The following is a 26,937-nucleotide window of genomic DNA, read 5'->3' as shown; positions in this document are numbered from 1 at the left end:
GCGTGAGTGAGATTTCATTTCATCAGCGCGAGTGATATTCTTCAGCCCAGCATAACGGGGACAGCTCAAAAACCGATCTTATCGGCAGGGGAGAAATGTATTGATTTTTCTCTAGGGAGCGATCAGCTGGCCACGTGACACACAAAGGGAGCTGGCCAAGGTCACCTCGACACGCGGCCTGCACATGTGAAATCTCAAGCCGAAGTACTTTCTGGAAATGAACGCTAGACGTTAACCAATTACGGACAATTACAGTGCCACACACCTTTCCCTGGATATGCATAAAAACCTGTGTTTCCGGAAGAAACTCTCTCTGCTGCTTTGACTCTCTGCTGCTCTGCAACTCTGCTGTTCATCTCTCTGCTGCGGACTTAGACGTGCTGCGAACTTCGACGTGATATCTGCTGTCTACTTCAAGATGGTTATTTCTTAAAGCAATTATCTGACAGTAAAACCAGCCACCCCTCGTTTATAGTTAGATCAACGAGCTTGACAGATTTTCTTCACCATAAGTTACGTATTTTTCCATTATTAATTTCATCGCGTGTGTGTGTGTGTGGAACATATTTTAGAACTGTTTGTTAGTTTCAGCCTCTACTCCATGAGAAGAGAGAAGAAATCGCCACGTGTTGGAACGAGTGTCTCAAGATGCAGTTGTATTGTGAAGAGGAAGCCTGCCACAACTTTATTTGGAATACCAGTGCTATGATAACCTGCTAAAATGTAGGCAACCTTCGTCACGGGGAGATAGCGACCCCGGGCAGATAGCTGACCACATGTTCCAGACCATCAGCGGAGATCCAGTTCCATCATTCATTTAAGTACACTTTAATAATGTTTATATGTTTATCTTTGAAGAAATAATGCTTTCTTATTCATTAGTGGTAATATTTCTTCTAGTCTTGCAGTAGATTTGAATATTTTCACTCTTCTTTCATATGGGAGATGGTAGATTTGTCATTTGTGTGTGGATAATTATTGACTTCTATTAGTTTAGCTAGAACGTGTGTGTGTCTTCTACGATTATTCTAGCTGTCCCATTTGATTGTCTAGTGTGTTTAAAAATCATTGTCCTCACCGATAATTAACAATTTAATTTCTGGAAACATAATTTTTGGAAGTCGTGTGTGACAGATTAACGGCATGTTGTGTTACACCGGATTTTTGTGTAAGTTTCTTCATGTGTAATTTAAGGCATGTTAGTGTCATCTGATATATTGTCGAACTCCAGTTTCCGCGAATTTTAGATCTCGCACATTTAATAATAAATAAATAAATAAATGAATAAGGGTCATGAGTTTAAATATTGCTTGATCTTGTGTGTCATGATGTTAATGTGCGTGCTCAATTAGGATAAATATGGGCCTGGACCATGGCAGATTCTCGTCGGATCATTTATTATATTTTGTGACTTGAGGATGGATTATTTACTGTGTGTTTATGACTTGTGAATCCATTTATTGAGTCTTATTTTTGGAGAATACGTGTTGATGAACATAATTTCTTCAAGTGGAGCACGTGTTAATTATTAGACGTGGAGTTGAGTAATAATAATGTCGTGACTCATGAACCATGAAGGTGAATGCTTACATTTGACCTGTTCTATGTGCATTTCTGTAATCGACAAATTTCTTCAGACATCAACCGCCGATATTATAATGATCAACGTTGTTAAATTCATCTTCTTTAATTAAGTGATTATCTTGACTTCATCACATTCCCGTGGGACGTAAAAAATATTTCTTTGCCCGATACCATGATCGAGAGATTTTAAATATTAGAACTAAAAATCAAAAATTAATATTCAAAGGATAGAATTCATTGTAAATAGTGTAAATAATTCTCGTGTGCCTTAGTGTGAATGCTGTGTGTGTGAGTGATGTTATTTTGATGCATTGTAATATTTTCTTTGACCATGATTTTGACCAGACCACGTGTTCGTCACGTTGTGACCTGATAGTCAGCGTCGTTGTTTATGTTGGCATAACTTTTTGAAATTCAGATCTTTAGTGGATTTTATTTGGTATTTAAGTAAAGTGAGATTCAAAGTGTCACACGATAATGAATAAGGAAGGATCATTTCCGTGGACTTGGTTCACTATTTAATTTTGTAAGATTTACAATGTAAAATTTTTTTTTTGAAGTGTCAGATACCAAAGAGTGACTTCATGTTTGTCAGACGAAATATTAGAGGAAGATTAAGAGGAATAATTATTGTACAGGCACTGTAGCACAAAATTTAAGTAATATTTTTGATAAGAATTTGGTTGAGTTAATTTTTTAATTTTATTGAGATAGCGCATTTATTCAGCATATTAGAGAAAGAAAGATTTAGTTGAGATAAATATTGGAATAAGTAAATCAAATAATTCAATGTTCAAGATAAATAGGAATCTGACAATTTTCACTTTCTTTTAATTTGTAAAGAATTACATCATTATTGAGAGGAGGTCTTCCAACAAAGATTTTATTTTGTTATTATTTCATTAAGCCAGAAGTATGCTAGTTAAGTCCTGTATACTTACAGAAACGTTGTCAGCCAAGAATAATGGAGATTATGTGCAGTTAAGAGGAACTGGCGGAGAAGAAAAATCTAATTTCTTATCAAGATTGTTAATTAAATTTGTTTTGTTATAAGTGCTAGTTACAATAAATGTCAGAACCTGTTGTTTTATATTCTTGTGTTATTGTCGCTAGTCCTTGTCTCTTTCCCTGCCTTCGAAAATGAGTAGAGCCAGACAACGAATGGTCCACCCTCGGGACTCTTGTTCTCCGGCTGAGCTATGCCCGGTAAGAAGGGGGCAATATAGAATTAAATTTCCGATCATTTATATCTTATACATTTTACCATACCGGCAATGATAACAGATATATTCATGAATTTGTATTTTTGTTGCCAAGTCCGTATCAACGTCGAGCCACGAGATAATGGGTAAACAGAATTTTATGAATATCGATATGTAAAGTTGGGGAATGGGGAACTACAGCCTAGGCTATAAATAAATTTATTCACCCTGGATGAAATGGTAGTTTAGGGGAAGGCTCCTAAAATGTAATTTTTAAATACCTATGTTATTGGTCCTATCAAAAAGTATTGCAATAAAAAAATTGTAGAGAATACAATTTCTGGTCATTTATGTTTTATTCAGTTTTACCGTTCTGACTATGATAAGAGCAGTATTTCAGAGTCGGAAGGAAACTAAATCTGAAGGCCTACAATATCGAAAGCTCATAAAATTGTTCAACAATAACATTACATTGACCATTGTTTGTTGTGATGTTCTTTGTCTCTTCTGCTGCCTCTCAGCTCCGATAGATGGGGTTACTGCTGCGTACCGAGTATAACAGCGTGCCTGAATATTGGTAGGAAGTAGCTGGGGAGTTAGATAACTTTCTTCTTTAGCATGCCATTCCTCTGGTTCATACATTTTCTGATATTACTGGTACGTAACATACTGATTCATCATAGTATTCCAACTATTTGATCCCTACTCTGAGGCGCTGGTTGGAATGAGCAGTGTGCACACTTAATGGAATAACAGCATAGATTGGCAGCGTAGTACTCTTTGTTAAAAGTGAGAAAATGTGTGGTTTTTCATTTATTCGCAACATTCCTACTGACATTATTGTAATGACCTGTGTTGATTTCAGTTGGCAAAACCAGTCTTTCTGAGGTTGTAAAAAGGCAGGTAGAGAGTGAGTGTGTACAATGATAATGAAAATTCTCCAACCTGTTTGTGAATGATGGCACGCAAGAGGGTCTACCATTACAATGCAAATACCCTAACCCAGTCTTCACATGAGAAAATATGTATGGTGACTTCCCTGTTGCGTTTCTGGGTTAACGTTAAAGGCTATGCAATTTCATAGAATTTTACTCACAACGTGTACACTATCTGTCCTAGAATTCTGTAGCGAAGCACGGGTACATCAGCTAGTGTCTAATATAATCGGAAAGAATGCTTTCCCAAAGCTTACATGCAATGCATGCCAAACTTACTGGCCTGTAATTTTCAGCTGTATGTCTATCACCCTTTCCTTTATATACAGGGGCTACTATAGCAACTCTCCATTCATTTGGTATAGCTCCTTCATGCAAACAATAATCAAATAAGTACTTCAGATATGGTACTATATCCCAACACAATGTCTTTAGTATATTCCCAGAAACCTTATCAATTCCAGCCACTTTTCTAGTTTTCAACTTTTGTATCTTATTGTACATGTTATTGTTATCATATGTAAATTTTAATACTTCTTTAGCAAAAGTCACCTCCTCTATCTGGACATTATCCTTGTAACCAGCAATCTTTACATACTGCTGACTAAATACTTCTGCCTTTTGAAGATCCTCACATACACACTCCCCTTGTTCATTAATGATTCCTGGAATGTCCTTCCTGGAACCTGTTTCTGCCTGACTTCTTTGCTAGTTTTAATTTCCTAGTAAGTTCTTTCAGTCTCTCCTTACTTCCACTGCCATTTCTAAATATATTTCTTTACAATCTGTACCTCCTTCTTAGTCTCTCTATTTCTCTATTATAATAAGGTGGGTATTTACCATTTCTTATCACCTTTAAAGGTACAAACCTGTTTTCACATTCCTCAATTGTTTTAAACCCATCCCAGAGTCTGTTTACATTATTATTTACCGTTTTCCATAGATTATAGTTACTTTTCTTTAAACTCCCTCATGCCTGCTTTATCAGCCATATGGTAATGCCTAATAGTCCTATTTTCATTACCTTCCTTTCTATCACATTTATTTTTAACTACCATAAAAACAGCTTTGTGATCACTAGTATCATCTGTTAGTTCTGTTTCTCCATAGAGTTTATATGGTTTTACCAGCACCACATCCAGAATGTTCTCCCCTCTAGTTGGTGCCATCACTTTCTGAATCAGATGCCCTTCGCATATTAACTTATTTGCCATTTGTTGGTCATGCTTCCTGTCGTTTGCGTTACCTTCCCAGTTGACATTTGGTAAATTGAGATCACCCGCTACAATCATGTTCCTCTCCGTATCGTTTCCCTCATAGCTGATTATCTTATCAAACAATTCTGAATCAGCGTCTATGCTACCTCTTCCCGGTCTGTACACTTCAAAGACATCAAGTTGCCTATTATCTTTAGAGATGAGCCTTACACCTAGAATTTCATGTTTGTCATCTTTTACTTTTTCCTAGCTTACAAATTATTCCTTCACCAGAATGAATACTCTCCTTCCCACCATTCCTACAATACACACTCCAGTTCCATAAGAACATTTCTGCATCCATTATATCATTTCTCAGCCATAATTCAACTCCTATTACAATATCTGGTACATATATATATATATTAAATTACTTCATTCTATTTCTTTCTTTACAATACTTCTACAGTTCAACACTAACATTTTTATGTCATCCCTACTTGACTTCCAGATTCCCTGTAGGCCTACCCTTATCACCGCTCCCTAGACCACCCCGTTTCCCTGAATGTACCTCAATATAACCCTTCCAAACTTATTTTCTAACTTATACGTACCACTGCAGTTTAAGTGAAGGTCATCTGAGTGCAGATCCCTATCTCCTACCCACCCATTAGGATCTAGAAATCTCACTCCCAGTTTTCCAGATACCCACTCCATAGTCTCACTGAAATCCCCAATCACCCTCCAATCAGTATACCTCCTAAACAGTACTCCAATGAAAACAATCCCTCCTTCCTTAAACTTCAACCATGCTGCATTTACCAGATCCCAAACATCCCAACTATGTTGGTACTTATACCTGCTTGCATTACATTGTTGGTACCAATGTGTAACACTACCACCTTCTCCTTCCCCTTCACCTTCTCTTCTACTTTCCTCAACATCTGCCTCGACCTAATTCCCGGATAACACTCTATCCTGGTTCCCTTTCCTCTACACACTTTCCCCACATGTCTAACAAAGGAATCCCCCATGACCAGAGCCTCAACCCTACCCACCTCATTTGATCCCCTTCCATACTGGTCAGCCCTATCTTTCCTGACAGCTGCAGAAGCTACTTCCTCCTCCCTTTTCTCCCTCCCATGACCCTGTTCCACCTGTGTTTTCCTATCCTCTACTCTACATTTCCCTTCCTCCTACTTCCACACTTCTCAGCAACAGTTCCCTGTTCCTCATCTTCTTTCTGTTGTTCTACCAGCAGTGACTTGCACAGATTTCTCACAGACACCTGTCCTGAATTCTGATCCTGAATAGAGCCCTTAGACTGCACTCTCCTACCCCTTAGAACGTTAGACCACCTGTCTTCTACAACACCCCCTTTCCTTCCCATCCCTCTTTTGCACCTACTGTATTCTGTTTGAGGGAGGCCTACCTTCCTTCCCATCTTCTGAAAGAATCCTAATTATCTCCCTCAAACTCTCCAACTCCTCCCTCATACTCCTTAATGCCTGGCCACACCCACAGTTTATTTATTTATTTATTTCCAGAGAGTTTATACGGAGTTCTCCTCCAACTTAGACCCTGTGTTGTTAGTAGTGAACAAATCAAATCTAATATACAGTTATAAGTAATAAACAAATTGTAATAGGTATAGTGGGCCCTCCAAGCAGTGATCACCGCCTGGTGGAGCCTGACGTTTACCAAATATTCGGCGTTTGCCAGGGAATCGCGAGGAAACTCACGATAATAAGAGTTTGTAATAATAGAGATAATAGCTCCCTCAGTAGTGATAACTGCTGGATGGAGCACACCCACAGTTCCTACCACTTGCACTCCTTAGCCATTCTTCACAGATGATGGTATTGATTGTTGTTTAAAGGGGCCTAACATCTAGGTCATCGGCCCCCCAAAATAGGCTTGCCATTGTTTTAAATGAATGTACATAACATTTTTTGAAATGGAAAGTCATACACACGTACTTTGGATTCCCTGCAACACTTGAGATTTAATTTGTATAAATAAGATTGCTAGTTTTAACCGAGGCTCAACTTGAGGACATTGCTGGAAGAATGTGAAGGAATATAACTGGAATGGTTCCACGAATGTGCTTGCTATGATATCTAGAGAAAAAATAAACAGAGTGGAGGAGATTATGAGACTACATACACCTTCCTGCAGACATATGGCTACAGAGGACATTTCTAAAGACTTTAATTTGAGAATTTGTTAAGCAAAATACTTGGTTGCCCTCTGACGGTGAAGCAGTCCAAAACAACTCAATGGGCAGCTGTCACAGGGGTCCTGGATTCAATTCCCAGCAGGGTCGGGAATTTTAACCGTAATTGATTAATTCTGCTGGCATGGGGACTGGGTGTATGCGCCGTCTTCACAATAATTTCATCCCCATCACAACGCGCAGGTCGCCTACGGGAGTCAAATCAAAAGACCTGCACCAGGCCTCTCCGGAGGGCACATGCCAAAACACTAAAAAACAAACAAAAGAAACACAACCCAAATACTGAATATTAACACTTTGAAGATGAGCAATGTGCGCCGTACGTCGATGGTAATGTTCTGTGGAGAACGAGCGACATACGGAGTTGAGTTCTAGTGGTTATATGTCCACTTCAACGTACTACAAACGTTAGCAGAGTGCTGGAACACTCCTCAGAGCTTGTAGTTCATTAAGAAAGTACCAGGTAGCAGCACATCATCGGAACCTAATTCTATTATGATACTAAGTTGGTACTACCAAGGTAGCTTCATAGCCACATGGTCTGTGCGGCCGACGACTAGAGCCAATTTCCACAATTAATGTTATTTTTTAATTTCTCTATGATCAGTATGTATGTTGTGTTTCATAAATGTATCATGGAGTGTGTGAATACGTAACTTTTCATGTTTTTAATATGCATTGTGAAAATTTTAAACAACCAAAAGTAGAAGAAAGGTTTACAAGTATGAAGGATGAGTTCTCCACCTAATCAATACTTTATTTTACATACTGTTTTACATAGGTTTCTTTTAAAAAAATATTTATAAAAGTTAGTGGTTTTGCTCCAATTTTGAAAAACAAGGTATGCATGCGCTGCTCAAACGTAGCTGAATCCAAAATAGATTTGGGACTGTAAGTAAGGTTATCAGTTATTTTTGCATAAAAATGTGAAAATGCACTAAAATGCTCAGTCCACAGTGTAAGATTTAAATTTAACTGCTCAGTCTTCTATGTGTTAATACTACACCCATATGGTACTTGATGGAAAGGTAACAACCAAGTGTACAAATATAAATCAAGACAGGAAGCTAGGAAAGGGAGAGCTAAGCGGTTGTCAAATACTACTAATCGGTAGCCCCTCCACTGCCATGCAACAGAAGAATGGCTGCACCAAGTCACACTGCACAAGTCCTGGAAACGCCAAACTGAGCGAGAGGCAAGCTAACACTGGCTCCACCACCTAGCCTTCTAGGTGTTATAAAAGTCGGGCCCTGTGACATTTTGTCCTGACAAGGATTAGATAACAGTAGTTGAAACATCAATATATTCATAAAGTCAACAAGGCATGTTACCTTGGAAAAAGATCAAAGCTTGTGAGATAAGATTGTTCTTATGATAGCTTCTTTACGTTATGGAGGCGTAATAGCTGAGTAACAATGATTCTCACCAAGGCATCCAAGATTCAAATTATAGCCAATGCATGCAGGATTTTCAAAATGAAAAGTCATGTCCCTGTGATTCACACTACACATGAAATTAGAGGTCTCGTGGCTATGATCATGGTATCAACAGCCATATAAAACTGTGAGCTTGCTTTCTTCTTACGTTATGTAGGGTAGTACAAAGAAAGCAAAGTCATCTCTGTAGAGGCTACACAGGACCCTGGCGTAGTGGAAGGTAAAGGTAAGAATTAAAGGAAAGAATTAACCCAGTACTCATTTTTGATGTAGGTAGAGTGAATCTTAAGGTAAATTACTTAACTGAAATTGGTCATTATTTTTTACTACTACCACCTAATGGGAAATCAAACCCAGGTAGACCTAGATGAATCAAGTTTACCTTCAATGTTTTGCTATGGCAGCAGCCAGATAGCAAGCAGATATATTTGTATTATTAAAGAATGATTTCATATTTATAGAAGAAATCATCTCTGAACAACCACTGCCCTTAGAACCTACACATATTTATCAATCTCATGATAACCAATAATGAATATCGGCTGTTTTAACACATTGCGGACGGGAGACGAGTTTACTCGTGTTTGGCTAGCCGAGCGTTGCAGATCGGAGACAAGTTAACTCGTCTTTACAAAGGTGAAAAAAATGAGCGTATCCTCCTAACTCAATACATCATATATTCCATCATTAGACGGAGTAATCAAATTCAAACATGTTTCGACTCGTTTGAGCCATCTTCAGTGAAAGGGGGGGGGGGGGGGGTGTTGAAATAATTTACATTGTAAATATTATTAATTTCTTTTTTGTAATTCTTGCGAGATAAAGGAACATTTAATGCTCTGAGGACCATTGTTGAATGCCGTTAATCTTGCCAATGATGTGAGAATGCTCTAAATGATCGATGTAGATATCTGCAAGGATTCCTGAAGCTGGTGACCCCATAGGAAGACCTATCTGCTGGTAAATGACATTACTGAAAGTGAAAAAATTGTTGTTCAAAGTAAACTCAAGAATCCGAATAAATTAATCTATTTCGCCTATACTTAAATCGCTGAATTTGGAAAGATTGTTCTTGATCAATTGTACGGTGCTGTTAATGGGAACATTAGCATACATGTTAGAAATATGTTTAGATTCTAATATCTTGTAATGAATTAACTCGTCTTCACGGGACTTATACGTTTGGTGACATCTGTCAGAACTTCTGAAAGTATCTGGCGCTCAAGGTTACTAGAATCTCAGTGTTGAAGCTTTTGTTTACTCCATGCCAGCTTTGCTTTACGTTCTTCTTCTGTTTTTTTATTTATTTGCTAAGTTTTCCAACCTCATGTTTACATCGTACAAGGAGCCATGTGGTGGGTAAGATGGCGCTTCCCAGACTGAACACAAGTTTAGACGCAGACAATATTTTTAAAAAATTATATGCGGATAAGTATTTGGAATGCCCCAGTGATGTTGACGATCGCAAGTTCGATGCTGAAAGCTATTCTGACAAAAATGTCTCGGGGGGATAATAATGATGTACGCCCTCCAAAATAACGTGAAGTAGCGACGGTCGAGAACGAGGCTGAAAGTGATGCTGTGAGTGTAAATGGAAGTATATGTCTATTTCTTCTGATAATAATAATTTCGTATGGCTATTTCTAGCCGAGTGCAGCCCTTATGAGGCAGACCCTCCGATGAGGGTGGGCGGCATCTGCCATGTGTAGGTAACTGCGTGTTATTGTGGTGGAGGATAGTGTTATATGTGGTGTGTGAGTTGCAGGGATGTTGGGGACAGCACAAACACCCAGCCCCCGGGCCACTGGAATTAACCAATGAAGGTTAAAATCCCCGACCCGGCCGGGAATCAAACCCGGGACCCTCTGAACCGAAGGCCAGTACGCTGACCATTCAGCCAACGAGTCGGACTTTCTTCTGATGAATGAGTAGAAAATAATACTTCACCGACTTTAGAGGATTTCCCACAAGTTCTTAGCATACTGGTAAGACTTGATGAACAACAAAACATTGACTATGACGTAGGGCTTATTTGTTGTGATGATTTCTTTGAACTTGTTGCCAAGCAGACGAACTTGTATAATCAGCAAACTGCATCATCACACAAAATATCCCCTAAAAGCTTGAAGTGGACTGATGTAACTAGTTGTGTATATTGATGGGGCAGGTAAAATTAAAACAATTCATATTGGAAAGATTACTGTTCAAACGATCCCCTCATTGAAACCATCATATACTCCAAAACAATGAGCAGAAATAGATTTGAGCAGATACCACACCAGGAAACATTATTGGTACTCTTACCAAAGGTCTCCAGTAAATTTTGCCATAATCAGTACAAAGTTATTGAAGCTAAACTCATTTGTTTATGTGCATGTGCTGTAGCAATAAGTTACACAGAAAAGGGCCAGGCACAGGGGTTGGGCAGTGTAATGAGCACCCGGTCCGCAATGTGTTAAATTTAGTTGTAAGGTCTGTTGCCAACTTAATTTCACAGATATACTTAACATAGAGAGAAAAACTGGTAGTAATTTTCTAAACATATGTTTATAGTAATTTAAGAGAATTGCACCGATTTGAATGACTGTCAACATTCAAATCTTCAAAGATACTTTCCCTCATGAATCAAAAGAAATTGAAATTATATGTCGTCTGACAAAATTTGGGTACTGCAAGAAATCAGCTTCATTTTCCGTATCAAATCCTATTTACAAAGATTTTTATTGTTATTAAATCTTTGCAAAATCTGGGTAGGTAAAATGGTAATAATTGATTTTTGAATATAACTAATGCAGAATATTACTATTCTACAAATGACTGCATAAATATTTTATATTACATAACATGAAGAGTACATACTTGCAGTGAATTAGTGCACACATCAAGATCGTGGTGCATAAGAGTGAAGGCATCCACAGCCCTCTCACGTTTCTCCCAGGGACTAGCTTCTTCACTTGGTGGAGGTGGCACTTCATCTAAAGTGCCAGGGTCTATACTGCTCTCCCCATAACCAGCATAGAAAAATTCACACCTACAACGGGATACTATTCGTTGGAGCTGGAAAAGAAAACATAAAGAAAATGTATGGGAATAAGAGTACAGCTGAGTAGGTTCGAATAATCACACAGTCAACTGTCCAGAAAATTGTTTTCTGTGGTTTCCCCGTTTTCATTCCCTGGCAAAGGCTGGGACAGTTCCTATTCATAGGCCATCTCCTTACCCGATTTCATTCAACATCATTCATTTCATTAGCTCCTCAACTGAGGTTGGCATAAGGAAGGGCATACGACTGTAACAATATGCCATATCATTTCTTCTCACCTCAATACTGATCCCATCTTAGGAAACAGGGACTAAGGGGTAGACATACATACATACATACATACATAAATAATTAAATAAATAAATAATAAAAGTACAGACAAGAAGGTGATTCACTGGGATTTTAAAAATCAATCTTTTAATCTCTTTACATTCTTTCTCTTCTTCTTTCAATCTTTTAAACCCCATTTGTACATATTACACAGAATAAAACCATTCTTGTAAAAAATACTACAACATATACAGTAGGACCTTGATCATTCAAAATCGGTTAATTCAAAATCACCCAATTCGAAGAAGCTCTTGTTCCCGGAAATATGAGGTACGGTTTTGCACGTTATTTCAATTGAAATTCAGACTTTTAATTCAAAACTACCTTTAAGTTTTTAAAAAAGTAGTATTTTACAGAGTAATTTAAATTCAAAATTTATCCATGTCGTGATAGAACACATCTTCCGAAACGTACCCGGTAGCTAACCGCACTTTCACTCACTTCGGTGTGTCTACAGTGTGCTTCATATTTGCTAAGTTCAAGTAAAATCGTAAGTCTTTTGTATTCAGCGTTCTAAGGAACGCCATATCACATAGCAGACAGTCCGCGGAGAAGCAGAATCAGCAAACATTGGCAATACCGACAGTTGGCGAAAAAGAGTGGCTCATATAATCAATTCGTACGCACTGAACAATATTGTCATTGTCGATGAAACTGTATCTTTTTTTTTTTTTTTTTGCCGAGCTCAAACGGACGTAAGGTTTTAAACGGGAGGAGCGCCAGCCGGGAAATCGTACAAGGGTGGGGATCATTGTACTGGGCTGAAACTTGTAATGCACACAGAAGTGACAAACTTCCTCCCCTGTCATAGGAAAGTTCAATAAGCCATGATGTTTTAAGGGCGTCGGGCACTTTCTGTTCAAATACAAGGCATCTAAAGAATGCAAACACTAAAGTAATTTAAAAAAAAAGCATTTGCACAGGGGAGCCAGCAATATTTGTCTTAGTCTTTGAATCGTGTGAATTTTTTTCGTTGTGTGAGGTTATATTTGCCAGCGATTTATCCAAGTGCATAATTTGAACAGGACTTATGTCAATGCACTTTGTTGGGTGGTACATGAAAGGTTTAAACTGAGAATCAAAGTGATTGCATGCATTAATGGGTCTTAGAATACTTTGTGATGCAGCAAGGGCTGGGATTTCTGAATTTTGAGAGAGGTGCCGTGGCGGTAAATCGAAGAATGTTGTAATGCAGACAGAACCGAGAGACTTTCTCCCCTCATCACAGGAAAGTTCGGTAAGCCAGGATATTTTAAGGGAATCGGATACTTAAATACAAAGTATGTTACAAGTGTTATTTTAATATCCACCTATCCAATAGAAAGAGATCTAGTAAATTAAGAATAAAATCTTATCATAAAAAGTTACAAGGGACATGTTTCACCCATTTTAAGGGCACCATCAGCCTCAAACTCAAACCTGTAAGGTGAATAATCAGGATCCTGACTGTTCTTACAAATCGTAAAAAGAGGATATCAATGTAGGTGTTTGTCTAACATAAAATTATTAGAATGTCCTTGGTTAAAACCGTAGTATCAAGCTGCATGTCACAAGTTCACAAGATTACACTCTCCGGAGCGCTGAGTCAATGTGCGCAAAACCTGTTGAGTGTGGAGCGATAAACAGCTCAATCTTTATAATGAAGTACAAAGTGTTCAGCTGTCTACAGTCGTATTTATCTGGCTTAAAGGAGCGAAAATCGAATGTGTTAAGATAACAGTCTTCTTGTTCCACAACTACTTAAAGAAGACTGTTGTCTTACATTAACATACGAAATTCGAAATTAACATCTTTAACAGTCTAGCAGCTTTACTTTTTTCTTATTCTCCAATACAAGCATTCAAGGAAACACATTTCTACTTTTCATTATAAAGATTGAGCTGTTTATCGCTCCACTCTCAACAGGTTTTTGGGCGCAGTGAATCAGGTCTCCGGAGAGTGTAATCTTGTGAACTTGTGACATGCAGCTTGATACTACGGTTTTAACCAAGGACATTCTAATAATTTTATGTTAGACAAACACCTACATTGATATCCTTTTTTTTACGATTTGTAAGAACAGTCAGGATCCTGATTATTCACCTTACAGGTTTGAGTTTGAGGCTGATGATGCCCTTAAAATGGGCAAAACATGCCCCTTGTAACTTTTTATGATAAGATTTAATTCTTAATTTACTAGATCTCTTTGTATTGAATAGGTGGATATTAAAATAACACTTGTAACATACTTTATATTTATGTACATTTCAATATGGACCTAACATGAGAATTATAACATGTAATCGGGTACTTTCCGTGCAAGTACAGGGCATCTAAAATGCATACCGTACAGCAGTCCAATGAATACAGCACGTGCACAGGGGAGCCAGCATAGATTTATCCACATGTTTCAATCACTTTCGTTGCGTGAGGTTATGTTTGTCAGTAAGTTATCCAAGTTCATTATTTGAATACTGTAAATGCACCTTGTTGGATACATTTTGAAAATAGAATTTTGCCATGGCATTTGAAAGGTTTAAACTGTGAATCAAGGTTAATTGCATTCAGTAATGGGTCTTGGAATATTTTTTGATGTGGTAAGGGTAGGCATTTCTGAATTAGGAGTCGGCGGTTAATTCAAAATCACGTAATTAAAAGTTCGATTTTTGCATCCTAGCGAATTCGAATTAATGAGGTTTTATTGTAGTGGTAGCTCCATTAACATGATGGGATTATCTAGTAAAAAAAAAAATGTATTATTTGATATGTGCAAGAAACATAGCTGTGATATACTTTTAGTCCAAGCAATGGCATTCGCTTCATACTTGGCGAATTCTTCAACTGTCATACAATGTAACCGACAACAATGGGGCTTGAGTTGAGGCCTGGGCCAAAGCAAAGAATTTGATACTGACGCATGACCTAGAACTCCCACTTTTTCAATTGTAGCAGATGGAGGAAGGGATATAACACAGACAACATATTTATGTCATTTTGCATAGCATCACAATGAAAGAAGAATGCTGATGACCCAATACTGCACACTCAACACTGGCCTATAATATGCACTGTCAATGTTGTTATTAAACCACAGATAATTCCATTTAAAAGGCGCTTTAACCAATAGAAAGCCAGCCAGGGAAGTCCACTGTGGGATTATTAGACAGAGGCACTTAAGCCATCCCTGCAAGTCAAGAGAGCTACCATATGATGACTTCATACCAGTTATCAAGGAAATCTTATCCCCAGAGATTGCCAAACACATTACTTCCAAGGAATTACACAAGACTCCAAGCCCTTGCTGCTCAGATACAAACATCTCTACAAGGAAGACTTTTTCAGTCAGGAAAGCACTGAGGCAGAAGAGGAACTTCTTGTTGATAGAAGACTGAAGAGCAAGATGGTGCAGTCAATCAATCACTACTGATCTGCATTTAGGGCAGTCGCCCAGGTTGCAGATTCCCTATCTGTTGTTTTCCTAGCCTTTTCTTAAATGATCGCAAAGAAATTGGAAAATTATTGAACATCTCCCTTGGTAAGTTATTCCAATCCCTAACTCCCCTTCTTATAAACAAATATTTGTCCTCTTGAATTCCAACTTTATCTCCATATTGTGATCTTTCCTACTTTTAAAGACACTGGAGTCTGGTTGGCCATTTTTGTTCTGTACTTAACATCTCTTCAACACGTACTAAATGTACGTAACACGACCTAATAGGCTGAAAGTCGCTTTCGATTACAATGTGGTCGTGAAAATTCAATATTCATTGACTTGGCTCTCAACGGGCAACTTAAACGCACTCTACAGTGTGATGGTAGTAGTACCAGACCTGTAGCTTAGATCCTTTCCAACAGAACAAAGATGGCCTTGCCACCATAGCTCAATTGGTAGAGCAACCGACGCGAAATCGGGAGGTTGTGGTTTCGGATCCCACTGGTGTCTGGTTGGCCATTTTTGTTCTGTACTTAACATCTCTTCAACACGTATTAAATGTACGTAACACGACCTAATAGGTTGAAAGTCGCTTTCGACCACTCAAACTTATTCGTCTACTGATGTCCTTCCACGCCATCTCTCCACTGACAGCTCGGAACATACCACTTAATCGAGCAGCTTGTCTCCTTTCTCCCAAGTCTTCCCAGCCCAAACTTTGCAACATTTTTGTAACACTACTCTTTTGCCAGAAATCACCCAGAACAAATCGAGCTGCTTTTCTTTGGATTTTTTCCAGTTCTTGAATCAAGTAATCCTGGTGAGGGTCCCATACACTGGAACCATACTCTAGTTGGGGTCTTACCAGAGACTTATATGCCCTCTGCTTTACATCCTTACTACAACCCCTAAATACCCTCATAACCATGTGCAGAGATCTGTACCCTTTATTAACAATCATATTTATGTGATTACCCCAATGAAAGTCTTTTCTTATTGTTACGGGGATATCCGTGGAGGAGAAAGAGGTGAAAGAAGGTGCTGGGGTGAATGGATATAACTACAATATTAAAGTTGATTTAAAACTTTAACAAAGGTTATATTTCTTTAGAATTTTCAAAAATCAACAAATAACGACGTAACAAGTACAATTAGCAATTTAGAAACAAGTCAAGGAAAATACAATATAGTGAATTCCACAAGTCCTGGCCTTCAATCCCCTCGCTTTACAATTCTTGAGCTCTCAGCTCAAATTTACAAAGAGCACAAATTTACTCAAGGGCAGAAATCCCCCTAATTCATGGAGCACTTGCTCCCAAAATACAATAACTAGCCTTCCAGAGGCGCACGTTACAATCACCAAATTTTAAAAAGAGCTAACAGGCTCTCAGTTGCTTACTGCTTACTCAAAGGCAACATACATCACTCTCTGGTCTCTCAACCCACCAGTAACAAAATGGAACTTACTTTTACAGGGGTATTAAATACCCAACCTACTGGGCCTCCGTGGAATAAGAATAACAGGGTAAAATAATGGCCCAAATAGAAAATGAATGGAGGCGTATACTAGCACTCCTAGATATGAACACGAAAAAACTAAGGGGCTCTAGGCCGATGAAACAGGGGCTATTCCCAAACTACTGAGGTGACTTGTATAGAAATTACATTACCACATTACAGAATTAAAAACAGTCATGAAATGTAGTCACCTCAAACCAAGATGAAGTGGAGCTCGAGAGGGTACATCACTCTCTATTCCTGATTTACAGTTGAAGATTCTATGAAGTTTTTACATAAGCCGGCAGAAAGTTACATTTTTAGAAGGTAGGTTACATAGTTAACGTTTCGGACCTTTCCCTCAGGTTAAACTGCGGAGCTAGCAAGAAAAAAAGATGTTATGTGGCCATTACCTTGTTGATGTACTGCTTACCGATGAAAGAGGCCGCCCGTGCTTTGACACACACACTCAAGATGACAATCAATTGGCCAAGAGACGTGAAAAGACGCAGTTTATAAAGCCTCAGGGAAGGTTCGAGACCTTTCACGAATAAACCAGCCACACCCTCTCAATTTTATTGGTCAATTACAAAGTTACACTTAAAATCGAAGAAGAAGCCTGTGATACGTTGAAAATTAATTACAGAAATTAGGGATTGGCTGGATTCAAACCTGGCTGAAATAAAAAGGAAATATTGCCAGCCCAAAAATAAATGAACATCATTCAGTTACAAAAACCTAGAAATTCAAAACTTCTTACACTTTGCACCAGGGTGCGTGATCATAGTTTTTAGGTAGCGTCATCTATGGGAGAATGTCCAAACCTCTTGATGAATGGTAAACAAAACAAATAGAAATTCACACAGATTAGGCAACTGCACAATAACAAAATTACATAATACTTCGGTGGAGACATCTTCTGAGTAAAGTTCTAAGTTGGTGTAGTTTCAGTTTCACTGTTTTACCAATAGGGGAGTTCATTTAGGCGCTGAATTTAAATACGCGGCATTGGGGTGAACCTCCCAGTACACTTATATTAACACCTAGGTACTTACAATGATCTCCAAAAGGACCTTTCACCCCATCAACGCAGTAATTAAAACTGAGAGGACTTTTCCTATTTGTGAAACTCACAACCTGACTTTTAACCCTCGAAGTGCTATTGTCTCAGTACGAGACGATTCCGATCCCGGATGAAGTGCTGTAACGGTTCAAATCCTGTTACAAGATGATATCTGTATTTTTATTATTTTATCTGCATTGTTGTTGTTGTTGTTATTATGTCAGTATTATTATTATTTTATCTGTGATATTATTACTATTATTGTAATTATCATTCTTATTCAATTTAATTGTGCAATGCATGTCGCTTGCATGATTGTAGTTAAATGTATGCATATATACGTATGTGTAGTATAACACTCAAGACATGTACAGTGAGAATTGTTATATATCAGATGTTGGATGTGACATTGTTACATTGTGCAATATTGCTGGAGTAAATGCAGAGTCATCGCCACGTAATGGCTATGTCATCGTGAGCATTTAGCAATGCGCTCAGTTTCTTTGAATATATCCAAGCCGCCTCGGGCTATTTCACCATTGTAGTAGTAGATCATGGTTATTTCTGGAGATTACATAGGTACGTCAACCAACGTCTATAAAAGGTGGGTGTATCTTGTAGCGTGTCATTATTCAATTGGAAGCAGAGGCCTAAGTTGGTCAGTCAACGACAGCCAATGAGTGTGAACGAGATGGAGAAGGCTCAGTGAACCATTAGTCTTTGGTCATTGAGAGAGCGAGGCCAAAGTTGGTCGGTCACTTAGTTGAAGATATGGACGGAAAGGCTTACAACGAAGTCATAGAAGGATTGACCTGCAATGAGGTCATACAGTGCAGACTTACCAATAAGTCATATAATATGGAGAAGAAGCAGTCACAAGGATGCATCACCAAGTTAGGCGTGACACATCTACAGTAAACACCAGATCTAAGGAATACATCGTAATTACACTCAAAGTGTTGAAGGTACAGTCAAGTGAAACAGTGAGGGATATACTTTGTATAAATTGTTAAATGTCCAGTCAAGAAGAATTCAAATTCGTGCCTAGTTTCTTTCAGTTGCAATGTCATAATTTCGTATTCTCATCTGTTTTAACTGCAGCAGTTCTCACTATTTTATATATTGTTTCAAGAATATATTTTGTTCTATCAAATGAATTCGTAGTATTATTTCAATGACAGTAAAATATTTTAACCTCAAAATTAATGGGGAAACCGAACGCCAATCTCCTTTTCCCAGAACTTGTATGGTATGTTGTCAAAAGTAAGCTTATCACCCCACACCCTAGAGATAGTCAAGATTCTCATTCTATTATTGCTGCACTGAGTGGCAGCTGGCACCCTTCAAATAACGTATGTGCAAGTAAGCAGGTAAGAAGTAAGTGTGAGTACAAGGTTAGACAATTGTGTATTTTATTTAATGAATATTCTTTTCAGATTTTCCATTTTAAAAGCAGTTATTTTCATAATTTCCAATTCAAATTCAGTTTTATATGTTTCAAAAGATAGTCAGAGAGATAGGAACAGTCACAGTGCTATCATCTCGCAGCGAGACAATTCGTAAAGTCGATATAACAACTCCTAAAATCAGTATAACAATCGATTTTAGGAACATTCTCGCTGCGAAATGAAATTCCCTGTCTGGTAGGAAGTGCAGGTTCATCTTTGGTTGAGGAAATAAAGCAGAAAGCGGCGATCTTGTCAGCTGTGAACGGGTCTTTGTTTACCTCTGCTCAAACTGTGCTGTTGCTTCGCGCATTTGAAGGTTATTGTTTGCTAGCCGATTTGTGATTACTGTGTGGCTGATTTACTCTATTTTAATTGGTTTATTTCATTTAGTGATTATTATAATATAAATATGAGTGAACTAAGTGGTTCTAGTGCAATAAGAGAAGCACTGGAGGAACTTGGGAATGATGAAAGTAAAGACGACTTTGGTAATGTAGAAGATTTTCCTGATGATTTATCATTAGACGACTTTTCTTCTGGAAGTGGGGAAGAATATGACCCTAATTTAGATACCCAGATACCTGTGACTATAGTGATGCGTCAAGTAGTGATGTAGACAATCAAAACGTGCAAAACCTACCAGGCACATCTAGACCTAATGGCCCACCACAACAGACTCTCTCCGAGTCTTTTTACCTGTGACTTTTTAATTATTCATTGAAGTTTCTCTTATTATACATCATTTTGCTTGTAATGAAATTTGGCACATTTTGTATATCTTGGAATTTAATTTCAGGTAATGTAGTGCTTGTTACCAAGCTCAAAAATTGGAACAGTTTTTAAATTTTAAAAAAAAGTATGACTAATCATATATTATACTTTTACTGGATACTTGTAAGGAAAACATCCTACTATTATCTTATTCTCTAATTCTTCCTGAACAAATTGATATATAATATGCCATATGTAGTTACGAATTTGTATTTATTATAACTTTTTTTTAAAATGTATCTGCACGCTGCCTTAAGAATGCTCAGCACTTCAGAGTGAAACCATCAGCACTTGGAGGGTTAACCCCGTTTATCATCACACCATTGCCCACCGTCCATCTCACAACACTGTCGAGGTCACCCTGCAGTCGCTCACAATCTTGTAACTTATTTATTACTCTGTATAGAATAACATCATCTGCAAGCAGCCTTATCTCTCATTCCACTTCTTTACACACATCATTGATATTGTAACGTGTCGGCAGGGTAGATAAATAAATAAATAGCGTACAGCACCTGGTAGCGACCTATTTCTAAGATTTATTAACTAAGCACTACAATTACAGATTTACACATACACAGACGATAGCCGAGCTTACAACTTACAAACGTACACGGTCACACACTTACAGACGGTTCGCGCTCTCTCTCTTAGTTTCTCTTATGTTCCATCTACAATGACACACACACATATACATACAGAGTCATCGATTATTTGCAGTACACTCTCTCAGCCACTCAGTCACACTCATTAGCGCTGTCACGGTCCACAGCCTACACGTCAGCCTCGCAGGTCGGGATAGTATACGCTGTTCACTCAACCAGTTGAACTCTGCAGTCTTCACACGTCGGTACCCACTGTTCCCTTTGCGCTACTCCAGAACACTCCAGGTTCTCCTCCAGCAGCCAGCCTCAAGGGACACACACACACGACATCAGGAAAACAGGAACGAGTCCTCGGCTCTGACAGACAGACACTCGAACAGGCTGCACTCCCCCAGGCCATCATCAACTGCGCTCCAGCGAACTCAATCTCGCTCCCACTCACTCACTCACTAACTAACTAACTCTCACTCTGACTGTCACTCCAAGTTACTCCTCTTCTTATATACCTGCTCTGGGCCTTCCAGAACAGTCCGGATGCTAGATGTATCCAGGAACCTCGCGAGATGGAAGACTCCAGATTGATAGTCGAGTAACTTCCGTCATCCTCTGCGGCGCAACCACAGATAGAAGTGAGAAGGGCCGGCCCAGCGCTTGGTTGTTGCTCGCGATTGGCGCGGTCGTGCGTGAGGGGGGGGGCAATGGGTGACACCCGTGGCGCGTAGCGAGTTGGCATGGCGGACACTACAACTATTACATTGCCCCCTCCTTAAGGCTGCTCGTCCCGAGCGGCTCCACGATACGCTGCAAGGTGGTTTGTTCGGTTGGCCACCACCTTCCCATGGGGGATCCGCTGGGTCCGGTCGACGGTGTCTTTGTTTCCGGTGATAACGGTCAGCAAGTCCTCGCGTGGCAGCCGGAACTTCGGTGGATTTCCTTTCGTCCACACCCGCTTCTACTTTCAGGGCTTGAGCGCCTTCATAGTCCCCTGGTGTGATGCCCGGGACTGGTTTGCTCTTCCCAGATTTAGCCCTGCTGGATTTCCTCTTCTTCCGGGGTGCAGAATTTGATGTTCGTACCAGCACGCAGCTTCGTGCCGGAACAAGTGTCCTAGTCAGATGGCATCCTCGTTCGTTGGTCATCGGTTCGTCTTCCATTGCTGCTCCGTCTCCTAGTAGGGATCCCTCCAGCCGTGCCGTTGCAGTCGCTGCCTCTGTCTCGTGGGCCATCATCAGAGCCTCTCCGTAGTTCAGTTTCTTGACGATCGTCCTCCCTGGACGGATCTCAGCGCCATGTAGTTTCTCACAGGCATCAGCCGCCTCAAGCTTGGTGTCACCTCGCGATAACTATTCCACAGTCACGTCGCCTAGTCGCTAGATCTCGGCGTCAATTATCCGCGGCGTTATATCTGTGCGCTGAGTCCTTTCCTGCGACTGGACTCGGTAGGTGCCTCTCTGTTGGTGGACACCGCAGCGTACGCCGAGCACTCCCATAACCTCCTCGTAGGTAGAACTTGGCTGGGGGCTGCGTTGTACACGTAGTCCGGCGATCGGATATTCGGCACTCTTCTTGGACGTCGATCCGGTCTTGAACTGGGTCCGGCAAGTTCTCTTGGAAGTAATCCCGTCGTCCTGTAGGTTTTCCAACTTCACGACGGTGGAGCCGCCGTCGCTGCTAGCAGGATTCATTTGCATCTCCACAGCCATCGTTTCCGCACGCAGGGCACTCACTTCCACCTCTGGACCTCGAACTCCGGACTTTACAACCGCGAGCATCTCTTCGGATCCGTTCTCATCCAGTTCGTTGTCATCCCGCTCATCGTCGTCGTCGACCTCGGTTTCGAGAGAGCGCACTTCGTTTTCAGACTTTAAATGTTCGCTCTTCCGTTCACTTAAATCTGTTTTCAGCTGGTCTGGGTTTGACCTCCGCTCAGATCTCAGTTCACTAATGAGTTCGCCATAACTAGATAAGATTTTATTTTCAAATCCACTAAACTTACTGAGAAAAATCTGGAGCTGTTCGGAATTCATTTCACTTGTAGAAATTTCTGTTGACTACAAAATTCGCTACCAGGTACTTGATTCTGACACCACTGTTAACGTAAGAGTTTATCCACTAGTTTATCACACTTGTCCATCCCACTTCTGACGCCAGTTGTAACGTGTCGGCGGGGTAGATAAATAAATAAATGCGTACAGCACCTGGTAGCGACCTATTTCTAAGATTTATTAACTAAGCACTACAATTACAGATTTACACATACACAGACGATAGCCGAGCTTACAACTTAGTTTCTCTTATGTCTCTTATGTCTCTCTTAGTTTCTCTTCTGTTCCATCTACAATGACACACACACATACACACAGAGTCATCGATTATTTGCAGTACACTCTCTCAGCCACTCAGTCACACTCGTTAGCGCTGTCACGGTCCACAGCCTACACGTCAGCCTCGCAGGTTAGGGATAGTATCTGCTGTTCACTCAACCAGTTGAACTCCGCAGTCTTCACACGTCGGTACCCACTGTTCCCTTTGCGCTACTCCAGAACACTCCAGGTTCTCCTCCAGCAGCCAGCCTCAAGGGACACACACACACAACATCAGGAAAACAGGAACGAGTCCTCGGCTCCGACAGACAGATACTCGATCAGGCTGCACTCTTCCAGGCCATCACTGATTGCGCTACAGCGAACTCAATCTCGCTCCCACTCACTCACTAACTAACTCTCACTCTGACTGTCACTCCAAGTTACTCCTTTCCTTATATACCTGCTCTGGGCCTTCCAGAACAGTCCAGATGCTACATGTATCCAGGAACCTCACGAGATGGAAGACTCCAGATTGATAGTCGAGTAACTTCCGTCGTCCTCTGCGGCGCGACCACGGATAGAAGTGAGAAGGGCCGGCCCAGTGCTTGGTTGTTGCTCGCGATTGGCGCAGTCGAGCGTGAGGGGGTGGGGCGATGGGTGACGCCCCCAGCGCGTAGCAAGTTGGCATGGCGGACACTACAACTATTACAATATATATAAGAAAACATAAAGGTCCAATAATACTGTCTTGAGGAATCCCCTCTTACTTATTACAGGGTCAGATAAAGCTTTGCCTACTCTAATTCTCTGAGTTTTATTTTCTAGAAATATAGCCACCCATTCAGCCACTCTTTTTTCTAGTCCAATAGCACTCATTTTTGCCAGTAGCCTTCTATGATCTACCCTATCAAATGCCTTAGATAGGTCAATCGCAATGCAGTCCATTTGGCCTCCTGAATCCAGGATATATGCTATATCTTGCTGAAATCCTACAACCTGAGCTTCAGTGGAAAAACCTTTCCTAAACCCAAACTGCCTTCTGTCAAACCAGTAATAACTTCACAAACATGTCTAATATAATCAGAAAGAATGCTTTCCCAAAGCTTACATGCAACGCATGTCAAACTGACTGGCCTGTAATTTTCAGCCTTATGTCTATCACCCTTTCCTTTATACACAGGAGCTACTATAGCAACTCTGCATTCATTTCGTATAGCTCCTTCAACCAAACAATAATCAAATAAGTATTTCAGATATGGAACTACATCCCAACCCATTGCCTTTAGTATATCCCCATAAATCTTATCAATTCCAGCTGCTTGTCTAGTTTTCAACGTTTGTATCTTCCTGTAAATGTCATTGTTATCATAGGTAAATTTTAATACTTCTTTGGTATTACTCACCTCCCCTATCTGGACATTATCCTTGTAACCAACAATCTTTACATACTGCTGACTGAATACTTCTGCCTTTTGAAGATCCTCGCATACACACTCCCCTTGTTCATTAATGATTCCTGAAATGTCCTTCTTTGAACCTGTTTCTGCCTTAAAGTACCTATACATACCCTTCCATTTTTTACTAAAATTTGTTTGACCACCAATTATGCTTGCCATCATGTTATCCTTAGCTGACTTCTTTGCTAGATTCCATTTTCCTAGTAAGTTCCTTCAATTTCTCCTTACTTCCATAACCATTTCTAACTCTATTTCATTCCAACCTGCACCTCCTTGTTAGTCTCTTTACTTCTCTGTTATAATATAGTGGATCTTTACCATTCCTTACCACCTTTAAAGATACAAACCTATTTTCACATTCCTCAACAATTACTTTAAACTCATCCCAGAGTCTGTTTACATTTTTATTTACCATTTTCCAGCGATCACAGTTACTTTTTAAAAACTCCCTCATGTTTGTTTTATCAGCCATATGGTACTGCCTAATAGTCCTAACTCTAATACCTTCCTTTCTTTCACATTTATTTTTAACTACAACAAAAAACAGCTTCGTGATCACTAATACCATCTATTACCTTTGTTTCTCTATAGAGCTCATCTGGTTTTATCAGCACCACATCCAAAATATTCTTCTCTCTAGTTGGTTCCATCACTTTCTAAATCAGCCACCCTTCCCATATCAACTTATTTGCCGTTTGTTGTTCATGCTTCATGTCGTTCGCATTACCTTCCCAATCGACATTCGGTAAATTGAGATCAGCTACTACTATCACATTCCTTTCCATATCATTTCCAACATAGCTGATTATCTTATCAAATAATTCTGAATTAGCGTCAGTGCTACCCTTTCCCGCCCGGTCTGTACACTCCAAAGACATCAAGTTGCCTATTATCTTTAGAGATGAGCCTTACACCCGAAATTTCATGTTTTTCATCCTTAACTTTTTCGTAGCTTACAAATTCTTCCTTCACCAGAATGAATACTTCCCCTCCTACCACTCCTATCCTATCTCTACGATACACACTCCAGTTCCATGAGAATATTTCTGCATCCATTATATCATTTCTCAGCCATGATTCAACTCCTATTACAATATCTGGTAAGTATATATCTATTGAATTACTTAATTCGATTCCTTTGTTTACAATGCTTCTACAGTTGAGCACTAACATTTTTATGTCATCCCTACTTGATTTCCAGTTCCCTGTTCACTTAACACCGCTCCCTAGGCCACCCCGTTTCCCTGAATGTATGTGCCTATAACTCTTCTAAACAAGTTTCCTAACTTATATGTACCACTGCGGTTTAAATAAAGGCCATCTGAGCGCAGATCCCTGTCTCCTACCCACCCATTAGGATCTAGAAATCTCACTCCCAGTTTCCCACATACCCACTCCATAGTCTCATTTAAATCCCCAATCACCTTCCAGTCAGTATCCCTCCTACACAGTATTCCACTGATAACGATCTCCGCTTCCTTAAACTCCAACCGTGCTGCATTTACCAGATCCCACATATCCCCAACTATGTTGGTACTTATACCTGCTTGCCTTACATTGTTAGTACCAACGTGAAACACTACCACCTTCTCCTTTCCCTCTTCCTTCTCTTCTACTTTCCTCAACATCTGCCTCAATCTAATTCCTGGATAACACTCCACCCTGGTTCCCTTTCCTCCACACACTTTCCCCACATGTCTAACGATGGAATCCCCCACGACCAGAGCCTCAACCCTACCCAGTCTTGTAGAAAACCTTGACATGAAGCAAAATAGCAGAACCTAAGTGGAGATTCAACAAAGCCACAAAGCATTATTACTCCAGACCAAGTTGCTGGCCAGCCCCTACTGAATGGAATGACACAAAGAAATATCAATAATTGACTACTTAACACCAAGGACGGTGATGAAAATAGCCAACTGAATACCTCATTTACCATGGATAAACTACAATCTGCCAACAGTAGTGCAAATGCTAACAGAGCAGCCAGTACTGATGTCCTCATAACAGAGCAAATTAAACATTTTGGGCCAAGGGCCCTGCACTGGCCTCTGCACCAGAGAACTAAGGATACTCAACATAAGGAGAAAAGCTGAAGTGATAGCCTTACTAAAACCTGGCAAGAACCTACTGACCCTAAAAGTTGTCAACCAGCCTTACTACTGTGCTCTCTCTTCAATGGATGATCCTCAGCCAGTATCATACTGGGAAAATCATGTTTCAGCCGAGTTTTGAACATCACCCAACACACACAAGATGGTTTTTGAAGGGAGGTTTCTTACCAGGATGATCTTCAGTGATTTAACCGTGGCATATGACACAGTCAATCACCAGAGTCTAGTGCAGAACATGTATCAATTAACAGAAGACTGTCATCTCACAAAGCTTACTGGAACATTCCCCCAAAATAGGAGAT

At 39.8% G+C, this 26,937-nt stretch overlaps 1 protein-coding gene across 1 annotated transcript in view; it reads right to left on the bottom strand.

Annotated features, from left to right (window-relative positions):
- The window catches only part of hob (hobbit), a 460,559-nt gene that overhangs the window by 93,658 nt on the left and 339,964 nt on the right, over window positions 1-26,937 (bottom strand). The window contains exon 30 of the mRNA XM_067142110.2: window positions 11,449-11,646. Within this exon, the coding sequence (XP_066998211.2) occupies window positions 11,449-11,646 (198 nt within the window). The remainder of the gene's footprint in view (window positions 1-11,448; window positions 11,647-26,937) is intronic.

This window comes from Anabrus simplex, chromosome 2, assembly GCF_040414725.1.
Source record: "Anabrus simplex isolate iqAnaSimp1 chromosome 2, ASM4041472v1, whole genome shotgun sequence".
Classification (NCBI taxonomy): Eukaryota; Metazoa; Arthropoda; class Insecta; order Orthoptera; family Tettigoniidae; genus Anabrus; species Anabrus simplex.
Note: the sequence above shows the minus strand (reverse complement) of the source record. Positions and strands in the feature narration are given on the sequence as shown.